At 44.9% G+C, this 16,419-nt stretch overlaps 1 protein-coding gene across 4 annotated transcripts in view; it reads right to left on the reverse strand.

Moving 5' to 3' along the window:
* Positions 1-16,419, reverse strand: part of ADPRM (ADP-ribose/CDP-alcohol diphosphatase, manganese dependent) — a 372,105-nt gene that overhangs the window by 294,492 nt on the left and 61,194 nt on the right. For 3 of the 4 annotated variants that reach the window (XM_067022034.1, XM_067022038.1, XM_067022035.1), the window contains exon 4: positions 4,801-4,904. The exons of the other annotated variant lie outside the window; for it this stretch is intronic. In XM_067022034.1, coding sequence (XP_066878135.1) covers positions 4,801-4,904 — 104 coding nt within the window. The remainder of the gene's footprint in view (positions 1-4,800; positions 4,905-16,419) is intronic. 4 annotated transcript variants of the gene reach the window in all.

Genomic DNA, 16,419 nt, shown 5'->3' on the forward strand with positions numbered 1-16,419 from the left:
AAGCTTCTCGACAACTTCTTTCGATCTTTAAAATCCGTATGAATGTTGCCATTTTATTCCACAATACATCTGTGCTTGTTCACTACTTTAAAGATGTTTCCAAATCTTCAAATATAATTGGCCTCGTTTTACCTGTGGGTTTGCTCTTCCCGGCACAAGGACACGGACCCCAGAGGGCCAAGCCGCCCAGGTGGGAAGGAATTCTCACTGCTGGTAGCAGTTCTTTCTCTTGAGGCTCCTCTGCCAATCCTGGGTGGACGCCTGCCTGTTCACCCGGCAGACAACCGGGCAAGCCCAGCCACGTCCAGACATCCCAACTGCACATCAGGAAGCACCGCTCTTGTCCAGGCTCCGTGTTTCCACCTGAGGACGCTGAGGCCCCAGCATGCTAAGTGACTCAGCCAAAGGCCACACCACCTGTTATTGACAGAGCCTGAACACGCATTGTCTGACTCCTGACCTACTGCTCTTTCTGCCACCCCATTCTTCCTCTCCAGGTGAGGACAAAGGACTGGCAGGGAAACAAGGACTGTCTCACGGATGAGCACCTGGTCAGCAAGCCAGGTGGATCAGACTGCGTTCGAGAGAGCTGTTCTGCGCCTCTCCCATAGAATGCGAATGTTACTGCCAGCAGTATGCACTCCAGAGGACTGTCTGAGACGTGCGCTGGGGGACAGACATAAGGGCTTCGGAAAAGTATGAACGAACTGGGCGGTGGCTCTTGACCCCATGCTGGGGAGGCTTGGCTGAGGCTTTGCTCCCTCCACACGTGTCCTTCCTCTCGGTCTGTCTGCAGCAGCCCAGCACACACACGGGCTAAAGTGTGGGGAAGCTGGCCCTGACATAGTGATGGCCAGCCTGCCACGTGCACCACATCCCCCCATCGCGCCCCCAAAGCCGACAGAAGACGGCACTCAAGGCTCGTGTGGCCGGGCCGCTGGGCCCGCCGTGGCCTCCACCCCGGGCCACAGGCGCCACCACCAGCCCACTGAAGCTGGTTCCTGACAGGAAACGCACTCATCATTCTTATCACCCGCAGTTTATATGAGCCAGTTGTCAGGGGTCAACTACGCGGGCGAACTGAGACCAGCCGCCACAACTCACGCGCCCCACGCCCTGGGCCACAAGTGATTCAGACTGGAAAGAGCCTCCATTAATAACAAGCTTACTAATCAATGTCCTTCTGCGTGAAATCTATACTACTTGATACTATCATCCATAATATTTCCACTGTCCTTCGTCCTAAATCCCTCTTGGCCTACTTGACTGGGTGAAGGTGTTCATGCTTTTCACATATAACTTTGTAAATGAGTTTGGTAGATCTGGTACTGAACAGAAAAAAAACAACCAAACAACCCTGTTTCCCCATAAACCAATAAGCTTACAAAGAGAACTCAGAGAAGGTCTAGAGATGGAATTTAAAGTGTGAAAGCACGAAAGGGTAAATGAAGAGGAGGACTGCTTGGAATGGGCAGTTAAATGCTTCCAGCCTGAACCAAACAAGCTAGTGGAGCGGCCTGAGGCTGTGTGCTTGTAACTTACCTCATCCACAGACAGATCCAGCTCCCTGTTATAAATAGCTTTACACTTGAAGAGTTTTTTGAATGTGCTGGAGGAAAGCAGATGGGAGGGGGTGGAAGTGAGGGAAGTAGAAAGGGAAACAGATGAGAAATTCAGAGTCCTACCCGCCCGCCCACTACCACCACACACGCTCCCAATGCCCTGAATCTTGGAGGTGGGGTAAGAGTCGCACAAGAGACAGCCACAAATGGTACTCCAGCAATGGAGCTTTAATTTGGAGTGTAGTCTAGGAGTGAGCAAAATATAAAACACCACAGTTTGATGGTAAACCCCTCAAAGTAGGAAGTTAATAATAGCTGATTTGACCCTCATGCAAAGTGTAATGCAGCCTCCCCTCATTACTGCAAACGCACACGCGCTCACACTAACCCATTCGCCTGTGGCCCCTCTCCCCTTGCTGGTGGTCCTGCACGTAGCTCCACCTTCAGCTGAGGTAAAGACAGCTTGGGACTGCAAGTCACACCTGGGCTCTAGTTTGAACTCTGCAACGTGCTGGCCAAATGACTTTGTCACTAAACCTCCCTTGGAGACTCCAATTTCATCTATAAAATGGGCTCTTGTAACCATCAAGTGAGATACATACAGTAATAGCCAAAGAGGAAGGCAAATAAACATGAAAAATGTTCAACATCATTATCCATTAACAGGCAAATTAAGCCCACAATGAAATATTCCTGTGCACATATTCGGGGAACTAAAATTTAAAAGACTGACCTCACCAAAGGCTGGCAAGGATGTGGCGTAACTGTAAGTCTCACGCATTGCTGATGGGAATGTAAAATGGTGTAACCACTTTGGAAAACAGTTTGGCTGCTTCTTAAGTAAAACAAACATCTATCATGTGATCCAGTCATTCTAGTCCTAGGTATTTACCCAAGGGAAAGAATGTATACATCTGTACAAAGACTTGTACACAGATGTTTATAGCAGCTTTATTTGTAATAGTCAAAATTGAAAACAACTGGGGCTTCCCTGGTGGCACAGTGATTAAGAATCCGCCTGCCAATGCAGGGGACACGGGTTCGAGCCCTGGTCCGGGAAGATCCCACATGCTGCGGAGCAACTAAGCCTGTGCGCCACAACTACTGAGCCCACGTGCCGCAACTACTGAAGCCCACGCGCCTAGAGCCCGTGCTCTGCAACAAGAGAAGCCACCGCAACGAAGAGTAGCCCCTGCTCGCGGCAACCAGAGAAACACCCGTGTGCAGCAAAGAAGACCCAACACAGCCAAAAATAAAATAAATAAAATAAAATAAATAAATTTATTTAAAAAGGAAAAAAATTCTAATCTAAAATTGGAAACAACTGAATATCCATCAGTCCTTCAACAGGTGAGTAGATATACAAATTGTTGCATATCCATACAATGGACTAGTACTACTCAGCAGTAATGAATTATTTTTTTTATTGGAGTATAACTGCTTTACAATGTTGTGCTAGTTTCTGTCATACAATGAAGTGAATCAGCTCTACGTATACCTATATCCCCTCCCTCTTGGACCTCCCTCCCACCCCACCCCCCATCCCACTCATCTAGGTGGTCACAGAGCCCTGAGCTGAGCGTCCTGTGCTCTATAGCATGTTACCACTAGCTATCTACTCAACACATTGTAGTGTATATATGTCAATCCTAATCTCCCAAATCGTCCCACGCTCCCCTTTCCCCACTGTGTGTACATGTCTGTTCTCTACGTCTACATCTCTATTCCTGCCCTGCAAATAGCTTCATCTGTACCATTTTTCTAGATTCCACACATATGCATTAATATACGATATTTGTTTTTCTCTTTCAGGCTTTCTTCACTCTGTATGACAGACTCTAGGTCCATCCGCATCTCTACAAATGACCCAATTTCGTTCCTTTTTATGGCTGAGTAATATTCCATTGTATATATGTACCACATCTTCTTTATCCATTCATCAGTAATGAATTATTGATACAGCCAACGACAAGGATGAATCTCTAGATGATAATGCTGAGGGAACGAAGCCTGATGTAGGGACTTCCCTGGTGGACCAGTGGATAAGACTCTACACTCCCAATGCAGGGGGCCCAGGTTTGATCCCTGGTCAGGCAACTAGATCCCACAGGCATGCCACAACTAAGAGTTCGCAGGCCACAACTAAGGAGCCTGTGTGCCGCAACTAAGGAGCTGGCGAGCCACAACTAAGGAGCCTGTGAGCTGCAACTAAGAAGCCCGCAAGCTGCAACTCGGGAGCCCACCTGCCGGAACTAAGACCTGGTGCAACCAAATAATAAATAAATAAATATATATATATATTTTTTTTTTAAAAGAAGAAGCCACCTGATGTCAAAGAGCACATATTGTATGTTTCCCTCTACATAAAACTCAAGAAAATGAAAACTAAGCTATAGGAACAGAAAACAGTTCCCTGGAGGCAGGGCAGGAGGGAAGGGAGTTGGACAGGGAGAGAGGGATTTCGAAATCTGGCACAGGGATTAAGAGAGTAGCTGCTTATTTTACTCCCCGTTCCAGATTCCACAGCAGGTATTACCAACTGACCGCAGTGCTTTCCCGCACATGCAGGCATGTACCACACCCACTGATGTTTGTCCTGAGTCCTTCCCCTTGGGTCTGCCATCAGGTGACTGCGCCCTTGGCTTAGTCCATACCTTTGGCATTCATTTCTTCATCCTCTCTGCCAAAAGGTCAAATTTATCTGCCCGAAGGCTCAGTCCAGCTTGGGAAATGTACGGGAAATATACCACTTCCCCCATCTCGCTCACCTCCCCTCGCTGAAGCTGCTTTCTGTAGTCCCAGCCTCCTAGAACAAGGGGACTGCCACGGGGGCATGGTGGCTACAGCTGACTGCAGGGATAACAGCACTGGCATGAGGGCAAAACAGGCTGTGGGGACTGTTTCTGGGGAGACGCAGTACAACTACTTTGGTGCGCCCCGTGATGGCAGGGATCTCTGTCCATCTGGCCCTTTGATATATTCCAAACACCTAGAACAATGGTTGGCACATAGTAGATACTCAATAAGTACTCACTGAAAGAATGAATGATAAACATTCTAAATTCTTCTTCTTTCTCTTTTTCCCATCAAAAGACCATTTGTTTCTCCATTGATTTCTAGCTGTTTTGCCACTGAGAGCAGAGATCAATCTACTATCGCTGGTCCACAGCCTACTATTGCATTGCAAATGATTTCAAGTCAGAGCCTGGCAAATCTGGAGCCACTAGAGGCGTCTTACCTGAAACATTAGGTTGTAGCAGTAGCGGGAGGCAGGAGGGGTTTGAACAGAAAGTGTCAGACCTCTGGGTCCCAGGCAGGTCCACGGATGCTGCACACTGACTCCTGGGGAGAAAGATCCAAAGATCTTTGAATTTCGTTAAAGAGAGTTAGTGCTGTGTTTTTGTGATTATGGGTATGACATGAAAATTAAACTACATTAGTGTTGTTTATAGATTTTGGAGAACTAAGACAGGGAGAAAATTTTATTAAAACTCATTTTAGCTGCATAATGCTAATTACCTATTTACATGAGCTACTTACCATTAATGCATAATTACTCTATACACAAAGAAACTGCACATACATTACATCTATGTCAGATAGACTCCGAGGCTTTATCTGAAACACTGTGAAGGATTTGGTCTCCTAAATGGCTTAAGCATTTGCCGTGACTTTAAGATTTGCCTCGTGCATTTCAAATCCCAGCCGACATCAGGATCACTTGGGGAGGTTTTAAAAAACAGCCAGTGAAAAATAACATGATATTTGGGATTTGTTTAAAATGATCCAACACAGAAAAGGGGGTGGGGAGCAGGAAAGATGAAACAAAATTGATGAAACGCTGATAATCATTAGAGCTGACTGATGGAGGTTCATTTATACAATTACCTCTATTTTATGTATGTTTTAGAATTACCTCAACAGGAAGATATGTGGGGAATTTCTTTGCACAGCTGTGAGAGGACAGAATACACTGACGCAGACCTGGGGATGTGGATGTTTCAGTTACTGGAAACTTCCATCTCCATTAGCACATTTGCGTTCCCTGCCACCAAAATAATTCTTACTTGAACAATTCTCGGTTGTTCTATCTTCTATCTATCTCTCAATCTATCTATGTATCTATCTATGTATCCATGTATGTATCTATCTATCTAATCTATCTATGTATCTGTCTCTCTATGTATCTATCTATGTATCTCTATCTTTATCTCTCTGTCTCTCTATGTATCTCTCTATGTATCTCTCTATCTCTATCTATCTATCTATCTATCAATCTAGCACTCCCTAGAGCAATTCAATCGGAACGTCTGACGAGGGGCCCACACATATTCTAAAGTATCCAGATGACTGTAACGTGTGGCCAGGGTTGAGAACCACCAGGAAGGGAAAGTTTCTGAGGGCAACCCTCAGGTCAATTTTTTTTTTAATTAAATAAGCTGCTTTGACATGTCTATGAGAGCAGACTACACACAGGGAGGCCTGGGTGGCCATAATAATCACCAGCAGTTACGAAGTTTCTCGTATGTGTCACTGGGTGAGTTCCTTTATGTACAAAAACTCATGTACTCTCCACAGCTACCTTATAAAGAAAGTGAGGCTGGAAGAGGAGAAGTAATTGTCCCAGGGTCAACGGCTCCTAAGTGGCTGAGTTGGGATCCAATCCCTATCAATCAAAACTCTTTCTGCTCCAGCTTCTCTGAGTGTCGAAACAGAGGAATTAAGAGGTCCATGGCTCTTAAACCACCGACCACCTGTCAACCCATCCTCTGTCTGTCTCCGCAGCCTCCCTGGATAGCTTATGTTCTCACTCCTCTAACCTACATTCCAGCTAAAGTGACTCCTTTCACCCTGCTTCTCCAAGTTTCCCCATTTCTGCTTACAGATGTTCAAAACCCTTACAAAATGATAGTATTCTGTTGCCTACACCCACTTTGGGTGGATCTATAAAAATCTGTCCTAGAAACAGTTTTCCTTTATTTAAGAAACATGTTCACCACATTCCATGTGTCACGTTTACAGCCACGTATTTGATCAGGTCTCAGAGCAGCGTGACAACAAACGAACAGAGCTGAATAACCAAAATTAATTCCAAAATAACTCAGGTTCTTGATGGCATGTTTAATGTCCGTAGGTGTAAGACGTGAGGACACTACAATATAAGGGGAAAGGGCAAAGGTACCTAAATGTGAGATGGTCTCTACATTCTATTGGAAGTGGTGCAATATTGATTCTAAGTAAACTGAGAAGACAAAAAATAAAAGAGAACAAATAATAAAATGGTAGCCCTAAATCCAAGACACAGATGAAAAGAGATTGTGCCAATGGATTTTTTAAAATTATTATTAGTTGCCTACAAGAAAGTCACTTTAAAGATAATATTGGTACGTTAAAAGTAAATAAATGGGAAAAGATATATCATGCAAACTAACCAAAATAAAGTTGGAGTGGCTATATTAATAACAGACAAAGCAGACTTCAGAGCAAAGAAAATTACCGGGGATAAAGCAGGACATTACATAATTATAAGAGGGTCAATTCAGCAGAAGGCAGAACAATCATAAATGTATATACACCTAATAACAGAGGCAAAAACTTACGGAACTGAAAGGAGAAATAGAAATAGACTAATTCACAATTTCTTAGGAGACTTCAGCTCCTCGCTCAGTATTTGGTAGAACCAGCAGAGAGAAAACCAACAAGGTTTCAACTATAAACTATATGGTTCTTCGGTCCTATCAGAACTGATAAACCATAAAACAATGGACTCTAAATGACCTTTATAGAACATTCCAGTCAACAACAGCAGAATATACATTCCTTTCAAGTGCACATGGAACATTCACAAAAATATCTATGACAGACCATATGCTGGGTCATTGAACAAATTTTAAATGTAAATGAATTGAAATCATACAATATATGTTCTCTGATTATAATGTAATTAAATTGGAAATCAATAATAGAAAGAAAAATTTCCACCCAGGGGACTGCCCTGGAGGTGCAGTGGTTAAGAATCCGCCTGCCAATGCAAGAGACAGGGGTTCGAGCCCCGGCTCGGGAAGATCCCACATGCTGCGGAGCAACTAAGCCCGTGCGCCACAACTACTGAGCCTGCAAGCCACAACTACGGAGCCCATGTGCCACAACGACTGAAGCCCGTGCGCCTAGAGCCCGTGCTCCGCAACAAGAGAAGCCACTGCAATGAGAAGCCCACGCACCACAATGAAGAGTAGCCCCTGCTCGCCGCAACTAGAGAAAGCTCGCGCGCAGCAACGAAGACCCAACGTAGTCAAAAATAAATTAATTAATTAAAATAAATTTTAAAAACTAGATAGCTTAAAATATATTTTTTTAAAAATTTTCCACCCAGAAGGAGAAGAGAGAGAGAGAAAGGGCCTGAGAAAATATTTGAAGAGATAGTAGCTGAAAACGTCCCGAACATGGGAAAGGAAATACTCAAGTCTAGGAAGCACAGAGAGTCCCATACAGGATAAATCCAAGGAGGAACATGCTGAGACAAATCTCCAAACACTTGGAAATCAAACAATTCACTGCTAAATAATTCATGGGCCAAACAGGAAGTCTCAAGGAAAATTCGAAAATATTTTGAAGTGAACAACAAATACCACCTTTTTGTGCCACATGGCTGAAGTGAGGCTTAGAGGGAAATTCACACCTTCAAATGCTTATATTTGTAAATAAAGAAGAGCTCTCGTGAGCATAGAGTAAAAATCCTCAATAAAACATATGCAAGTTGAATCCAGCAATATATAAGAAGAACAATATACCATGACCAAGTAGAGTTTATCCCAGGAATGTAAGGCAGGTTAGACAAAAAGTACTTAGACATGGTAGCAAAAGAATGATTCATTCTTAAAGATTTATAAGTTGGACTTCATCAAAATTAAAAACCAGAAAAGGTTTTTGTTTGTTTGGTTGGTTTTTTGGCAGCGAAAACTGCAAAAGATACTGTTCAACAAATGAAAAGAGAAACTACAGGCTGGGAAAAAAGATTTCCAAATCGCATATCCAACAAAATTCTTGTATCCAGAATATATAAAGAATTTAATATAGACAGAATTCTCAAAATCCAGTAAGAAGAAAATAACCCAATTTGAAAACGGGCAAAAGAGTTGAACAGACACTTCACCAAAGTTCACCATATGATAGTAAATATGTTCAACATCAATAAGCCCGAGAAAAATGCAAATTAAAGCCACCCCAAGACACCACGACATACTTATTAGAATGACTAAAATGAAAAATACTGACAGTACCAAGTACTAGCAAGGATGTTGAGCGGCTGGAACGCTCATTCATTGCTGGTGGAAATGGAAAGTGGTCCAAGCCACTCTGAAAAACAGTGTGACGTCTTTCTTTTTAAAATTGAAATATAGCTGATTTACAATATTATGTTAGTTCCAGGTACAGCTAAGTAATTCAGTTATATATACATTTCAGATTATTTTCCATTATAGGTTATTACAAGATATTGAATATTGTTCCCTATGTTATACAGTAAATCCTTGTTGACTGTCTGTTTTATATACGGTAGCGTGTATGTCTTAACCCCACACTCCTAATTTATCCTCGCCACTCCCCTTCCCCTGTGGTAACCGTAAGTTTGTTTTCTATGTTTGACAACTTCTTATAAAGTTAAACACACACTTACCAGATGACCCATGAATCCCACTCCTGAATATTTTCCTCAACAAAAGTGGCAAGTTCTGTTCACACATAACTCTCCTCATAATTTGCCCCAAACCGGAAGCCACCCAAATGTCCTTTAAGTAGTGATTCAATAAACAAACTGTGGTACCTCCACACAGTGAAATACTACTCAGAAAAAAAAGGAACATGCTACAGACACAACTTGGCTACATCTTAGAGGTATTGTGATGAGTGAAAGAAGCCAGTCTGAAAGGTTACAGACTGTGTGATTGTAGAACACGCACGAAAAGACAAGTCCAGTGTGATGGAGGAGAGATCAGTGCTTAGCAGGGTTAGAGTTGGGGTGAGGGTGTGGTTTCAAAGGGATAGCTCAAGAGAGGGTTTCGGGGTCATGGAACAGCTCTGCATCCTGATTGTGGCGGTGGTTAAACAAATCTACTCATTGGTTAAAAGTCATAGAGCTGTACTTCCCCCCACCCAGACGTCAACTTTATGTATGTTGATTTACAAAATAAAATAAGTTAAAAATTCAAGTTCTTTGCGTTTTGTATTTTCCAACTCTGCCAAAGGGTCTACACTTGTGGGTCACAGCAAAACTTCTTTGAAACCTCCTTTCTCTCCCACCTATTCAGACATTCCAGCTGTTTCTACACCTCCCTCACTCTATACTCGCAAACCTCCCCAGCTGGTGCTAAGGGGGATCGGGGGAATGCGAGTCTCCCCCATTCTTCAAGCTATACCCCTCAGTCTTTAACATTGGCAGTAGACATGTCCAAGGTCAAGTACAGTTTCACATTCCCCACTCCCAACCATGCTGGCACCCTGAAGCTATTCCCATATGGAAATTCTGGAGCAGGCCACTGCCCCCAGACCTCCCTTCTCTCTCTTTGCTTCCCAGTCTGCATCACAAAGTTCAAAAGAACCCTTCTAGTAGGGGAGGACCTGCAATGACAGTGGCGAGACAAAATGGGCTGGGCCAGCATCCTCCTCAGGTGACAAGGAGAAGGCAGGGTTTGGAAACTCACTGTAAAGTGGCCACACGTGCATCCAAATGAGTTCTTTGAAATGGCCAAACTGGGAAGCTGTAGACTTGATATAATCACGCTGCTGCCATGGCCCAAAACATTTCTAGAATTTTTAATAGCCTCCAAGCCAGTGTGTGCTGCACAAGGACTCCAGCACTAACAATGAAGATCTGAGCCCTTTATATGTATTAATGTATAGTTTAATCCTCACGACAACTCTATGAGGTAGGGTCCCATTTTAGAGATGAGAAAAGTAAGGCACACAAGTTTAAGTAACTTGATCAACGTTTTCGGGGCTAGCACTGGCTGTGGTAGAGGCTGGCTTGAACCCAGATGATTGAGCTCCAGAACCCATATTCTCAATGACTAAGCTAGGCCACCTATAGGTACTTCAATTTCTTTATTTTGTACAAATTGTTGGATTTTTTTTTTTACCCCAAGTTGTATCGGTCTATGTTTTCCAATTGAATTTTAGTCATTTCTAAAAAGTAACCGATCCTCCAAAGAAAATTACCTACACAATAAGCTCAAAAGAATTTGTGGCAGGCTCTGGAAGTGGCTCCCGAGAAAGTTTCCCAACTGCTTGAGTAATGGCAGACTTCCAGGATGACATATTCTACCCAAGTCCCCAGAGTTACATCGCTGGAGCCGGTAAGTTGGTTAAAAATCGCCCACCACACTCCCGTAGAGCCATACCTCCAAGCAAGCCGGCACCTGTGTGGCAAGTGGGGTGTGCAGCTTCCAAACTCCTGCACTCTCTTCCTTCTCAAGGGTACCCAGTGAGCGTGAGATGGCACTTCAAATCCTAACCGCTCTCCCTGCCTCACACGTGGGTGAATAACAACTTCTGCCCCACCCAGTTTACCCCAGACGAGGAATCATGTTTCTGCCCAAGGTCTTGGGTGAGCTCAAGCTTTGGGGTAGGAGTAAGGGGGTGAGCAAAACACAGCTCGGCTATCAGCCCCCCTCTCACGCCCCAGCCTTCAGCTGTGCTCACCTGGAGGCCCTGCCCACCCCCACTCACTTGTTTCCAGGCAAAAGAATGCCTTTCAGATCCAAGGCAACCCTAAAGAGACCCTGCCCCTAGGACAGGGAACACTCAAGGTAGCTGGGACGCGGTTGGAAATGGGAGAGGCAAGGTGGGGAAACGGCGAGGAGACCTGGAACCCAGATGGAAAAGTGTGAGTCCCCCCGGGGAGCTGTTCAAATACACAGATGCCTTGGATCTCAGCTCAGGCATTATGAGGTCCAAGCATTAAAACATTAAAAGTCTCCAAGGTGATTTGAATGTGCAGTCGAGGTTAAGAAGCTTCTCTAGGTCAGGGGTCAGCAAACTTTTTCCATAAAAGGCCAGATATGAAACATTCTAGGCTTTGCAGGCCACGTATTACCTCATTTTCCCCTTCCCCCCTTCCTCTTCTTCCTCCTCCTCCTCCTCCTCCTCTTATTCTCCTCCTTCTCCTCTTTCTTCGTCAACAAACCCTCTAAAAACATAAAAACCCGTTCTGGCCACGGGCAATACAAAAGCAGGCAGCAGGCTGCGACTGGCTGACCCCATCCTAGGTCAATAATTCTCACACATTAGTCCTTGGACCAGAGATGAGGAAGCATAGTGTCCTGCTGGTAAACTGGCTCTCATAAAGCAAAACCCTCATTTTGCAGCATTTGCCAATTTCCATGCTGTATGTGCTCCCACCGTGCCCAGTCTCAGACTACCAATGTGATGTCACTGAACCGGAGTTGTGAAGAAACATGCAGAGTCTGCCGGCCAGGACCAGGCAGCTCCAGCCCATCACTTTACCGGCATCGGCTGGGAAGCTGCTTAGCAAAGCACCCCTGGAAATTCTGGCACCAAGTACGGGAAACACTGTCCTTGGTTCTATGAGGTAGCAATCTGCTGATCCAGTCATTCAACAATGTTTATACAAGGCCCTGTACTAAGCCTTAGGAACCTCCCCACCCTCAGGGAGGCCAGAGTCTAGAAGAGACCTCACAAGCGGGCATTTATGACAACAGACTGTGATAAGTGGGTTCAGATGCTGAGACAACACAAAGGAGGGGCACCTAACCTGTTTGGGAAAATTATCCATGACTTGGAAATAAGACAAAAAGATGACTGTGTGGTCATTTAAAGCTATGCTGGAGCATTTTCTAAGAAGCCCACTGGAGGGTCACCTGACCTCTATGGGAACGTATCTTTGACAAATTCTTGATTAGAGCTCGGGCATAAAATTAGAAGTTAACTCGTATAAAACAGGTCAAGAGAGATTTTTTTTTTTCTGTCCAGTAAGTATAGAAATAAAAACGGACACTAATACTTTCTAATTCCAGTATGATTAAGTGCTTTATATAGCACAGCTAGGAAGGAAAATAAAGAGAAAAGCACAGGATCACCTTGCCTAGCTCTGGTCCCCTACATCGTGAAACCTTGGCTATTTCCCATAAGCCTGCAATATCTCCCTAACAATATCCATGTACCCTTGATTTTTACTATGCTGATATCTGAAGATATGCCATGACCTTTAGGATTATGATAATGATCTGAGAAAGCTGGTGTTTTTCACCATGAAAAGGCTAATTTAAACTTGATAACCTTGGTGATTTTGCAGCTTTTTTCTTTAAATGCTCATTGTGTTTTATATTTGGCAAGCCAGCCCTTCTGAAGCCTCATTCCCTGACATCTTTGAAAGTAAACTTTTTCTTTTACTTCTTAAACACTATTATCTCTGAGTCTTTGATGGAAGATAACGTAATGGGTGACTTTTTATTGCCCTGTTGGATATTAACCAGTTTTACACTGAATTGTAAAAAGTGAATTGGTACTTTTATCTCAGCATTCTTTTTTCCACGGACTGCATAAATCCCAATTTTTCATACCTTTAGTCAACCAGCTATTTTTCTTTCTGCCGATTCCCTCATGTATCAGGTAGCTTCTGCTGTGTAACAAAACCCCCAAACTGAATGGCTTCAAACAAGAGTCATTTATTCAGCTCCTGATTCTTCATGTTGGCTGGGAAGTTCTTCTGGTCTGGGATGGCATGAGTAGACTCTACTGGACATGATTATGCACCTGTAGTTAGCTGGCAGGACACCTGGCACCTGAGTGATCTAAAATGTCCTTGCTTACGTGTCAGGGGATTGGCCAGATAATGACCAGAGCAAGAGGGACAACTGGAACTGTGTCTCCCATCATCCAGCAGGCTAGCCCGAGCTTTTTATATAGTGGTTGGTGGATTCCAAGAGCACCAAGTGAGGGCAAGCACCAATATGCAAGAACTTTTCGAGCTTCTGCTTATTCCTCCTTCGTTATTGTGTCATTGGTCAAAGGATGTCACGGGGTGGGAAGGTATAGCTACAGGGAGGCGTGGATAAATCGGAGACCTTACTGTGACAGTTTATCACACCTCATTCATGAGTTGAATGAAAGTTTGGAACGTGCTAACAACATCGTTAGAGAATTACGCTCTTACAGGATGAAGAGAGGCCCAAGGGGAACCCTGTAAAAAGACAGGGGTCAAAAAAGTGAAGAAGCAGTGAAGGGAAGTGTGCTCCAGGCAGAGGGGATAGTATATGCAAAGTCCTAGAGGTGGGGCTGCAAAGCCTGCTCCAGAAAGCTGCACACTGTGGCTGGAATGAAAGGCAAAGCTAGTCTACCTTGATTTAAAACTTCTAGGTAGGCTATCAATGGCCAGAGCATTTTAATATGAAACTTTTAACTGTTTTTGCTTTTGTTACTTATCTCTGCCTTCTGAAAAGAGCTGTATGCCCTGGAAGAAGCGAGACGGTCTTTGGTTGGTTGAGGATCAAGGCGTAATGCGCCATGGTGGTCTACAATGAAGGAACAAACAGAGGGAAGGCCTTGCCTCTGGGGAAAGGAAGGATTACTCAAAGACTTCCAAGGAGGTTCCAGGAAGAAGGGAAGAGAAGCAGATATTAGAGGGGATTGTTAGGAAGCTGGGTGTGATCCCGGGGAATTTGCCCAAGAAGGGGGAGGGCATGCACTTGGGAAGAGCTGGGGGTGGGGAGAACCTGGCAAAAGACCACTGTGAAGGGCCTTGTTGTAGAATCCAGAGGCTGCATAGGCTCCCAGCCTCCACCTCCTCCACTCAAGCTATTCCTCCCGCGGTGGCCAGTGAGGACTTTGCTTTGACAGCACCCAGCAATTTCCCAGCGACCTCTCACCTTGGTCCCTATCTGAGTACCTCATCCTGGAAAACCCACTCTCTATGTCCCCCAAGTTCCCATAAGCCTAACAAAAGGTCCCATGGGGACCTGGCACGCTAGTGAGACGGGATTAAGGGGCATCCCCTTCCTTCTGTATCTGGTTTTTAGGGTCTGATGGAGTGAAGTAAGACTGCACTGAATCAGCCAAAGAATCCCGAGCCTTCCCTGCCGTGGAAGATTTCACAGGAGCGCGCTGACCAGCTCAAACACCGAATCCCCTCCCCAGAGGCGGTCACTGTGAGTTGTTTCATGTGTGTGATCCCAAAAGCTTTGTGTGTACTTACACCCACTGAGCCTTGACATCCACAACTGTGGATTTCAGATGTGCTCTCAAACAGTTAAAGAAACAGGGGGAAAAGCCTAAACAAGAAAACTGGATGAAAGTCGCTGGATTGGCTCTCTGAACGGATTGAGTGATTTTATGCAAAGTAACCCATACGGGGTTGAGGGGGTGGGGTCGGTGGGTCAGGTTCAAAACCAGCGGGGATGAGAGATGTAGCTTCATATCCAAACTTGCTCTTCCTTAACTGCAGGAAGAAGTGTCAGTCAGCTTCTACAATTACCGCCTTGACACCTCCATCCTCTCTCCTGATCACAGAGAGGAAAGAAAGCTAAAGTGACTTGCAAGGAATGGGCCCCTGGGAGAAGAAAATGAGATTCTCCCCCTTAAACGCCAGAGGGGAGGGAGAAGCAGAGAAAGCCAGATTGACAGAGGAGCAGCTCAAAAGCTAATTAAGTCTTCACAGGAGCCACGCGGGCCTCTCGCTGGTTCACTGCCAGCAAGCAAAGCTTTTCGATGTTGCTCTGACATCTGGGCGGGCAAGAGCCAACTCCAGGCCTCAGAATGAGGGCTGCTGTTAACAATTGCCAGAAACTTCAGGAAAGGAGGAAACTAAGAAGGGGCCCCTGGGCAGAATGAAGATGACCACCTAATTGTGCAAAGACAGCGTGAGAACAGCATTCAAAATCTTATCTTGAGGGTTTCCCTCGTGGCACAGTGGTTAGGAATCTGCCTGCCAATTCAGGGGACACGGGTTCAATCCCTGGTCCTGGAAGATCCCACATGCCGCGGAGCAGCTAAGCCCGTGCACCACAACTGCTGAGCCTGCGCTCTAGAGCCTGCACTCTAGAGGCCGTGCTCAGCAGCAAGAGTAGCCACCGCAATGAAGAGGAACCACCGCAGTGAAGAGTAGCCCCTGCTCACCACAACTAGAGAAAACCCGCGCACAGCAACGAAGACCCAACGCAGCCAAAAATAAATAAATAAAATAAATAAATTTATTTTTTAAACCTTATCTTGATATGTAAATGATTCTGTCAGTAAATAACTGTATTGTAAGCAAAGGGGGCAAAACCCATCCCCAAATGATACCCTCCCAGTCCACACCATGGATCAGGCACCACCTAGTGTCAGCTCCTGGAATTACAAGCACAGGCATTACGGGATTTGACAACCTTTGCAAAGCTAAATCACAGAGTAACCACGGTACGCGCCCACAGCTTTTCCTTTACTCTGACCTTGCTGTAATTACACACCCACCTCCTGCCTCACCCTTTTGGTCTCTACAGAGGGCTAACAAAAATAATGCTAATAATGTTTCCTTGCATTTGGGTGACCTTTCGGAATCTACAAAGCCCTTTCACATAAGTGACCTCAAACCATGGGTAGGAGATAGGCAGGAAGGTGTAATGATCTCCGTCTTACCAAGAAAGAAAATTAAGGACCAGAAAGACAAAATAACCTGCTCAAAGTCAAAGATGATTTCACCAGGGGACCAGTGCTGAAACACACCTCCCCACTCCACCCACCCCTCCCACCACCGCTCCGGCTCCAAGTTCAGAGCTGTTTCCTCAGGTCTCACTACAGTCTCTTGACTCACAGCTCACAGGAGAGTAAAGCAGGGAAGCCCAGGCCTGGCTGCAACCAGAGTCAC

This window comes from Kogia breviceps, chromosome 19 (genome assembly GCF_026419965.1).
Source record: "Kogia breviceps isolate mKogBre1 chromosome 19, mKogBre1 haplotype 1, whole genome shotgun sequence".
Taxonomy (NCBI): domain Eukaryota; kingdom Metazoa; phylum Chordata; class Mammalia; order Artiodactyla; family Physeteridae; genus Kogia; species Kogia breviceps.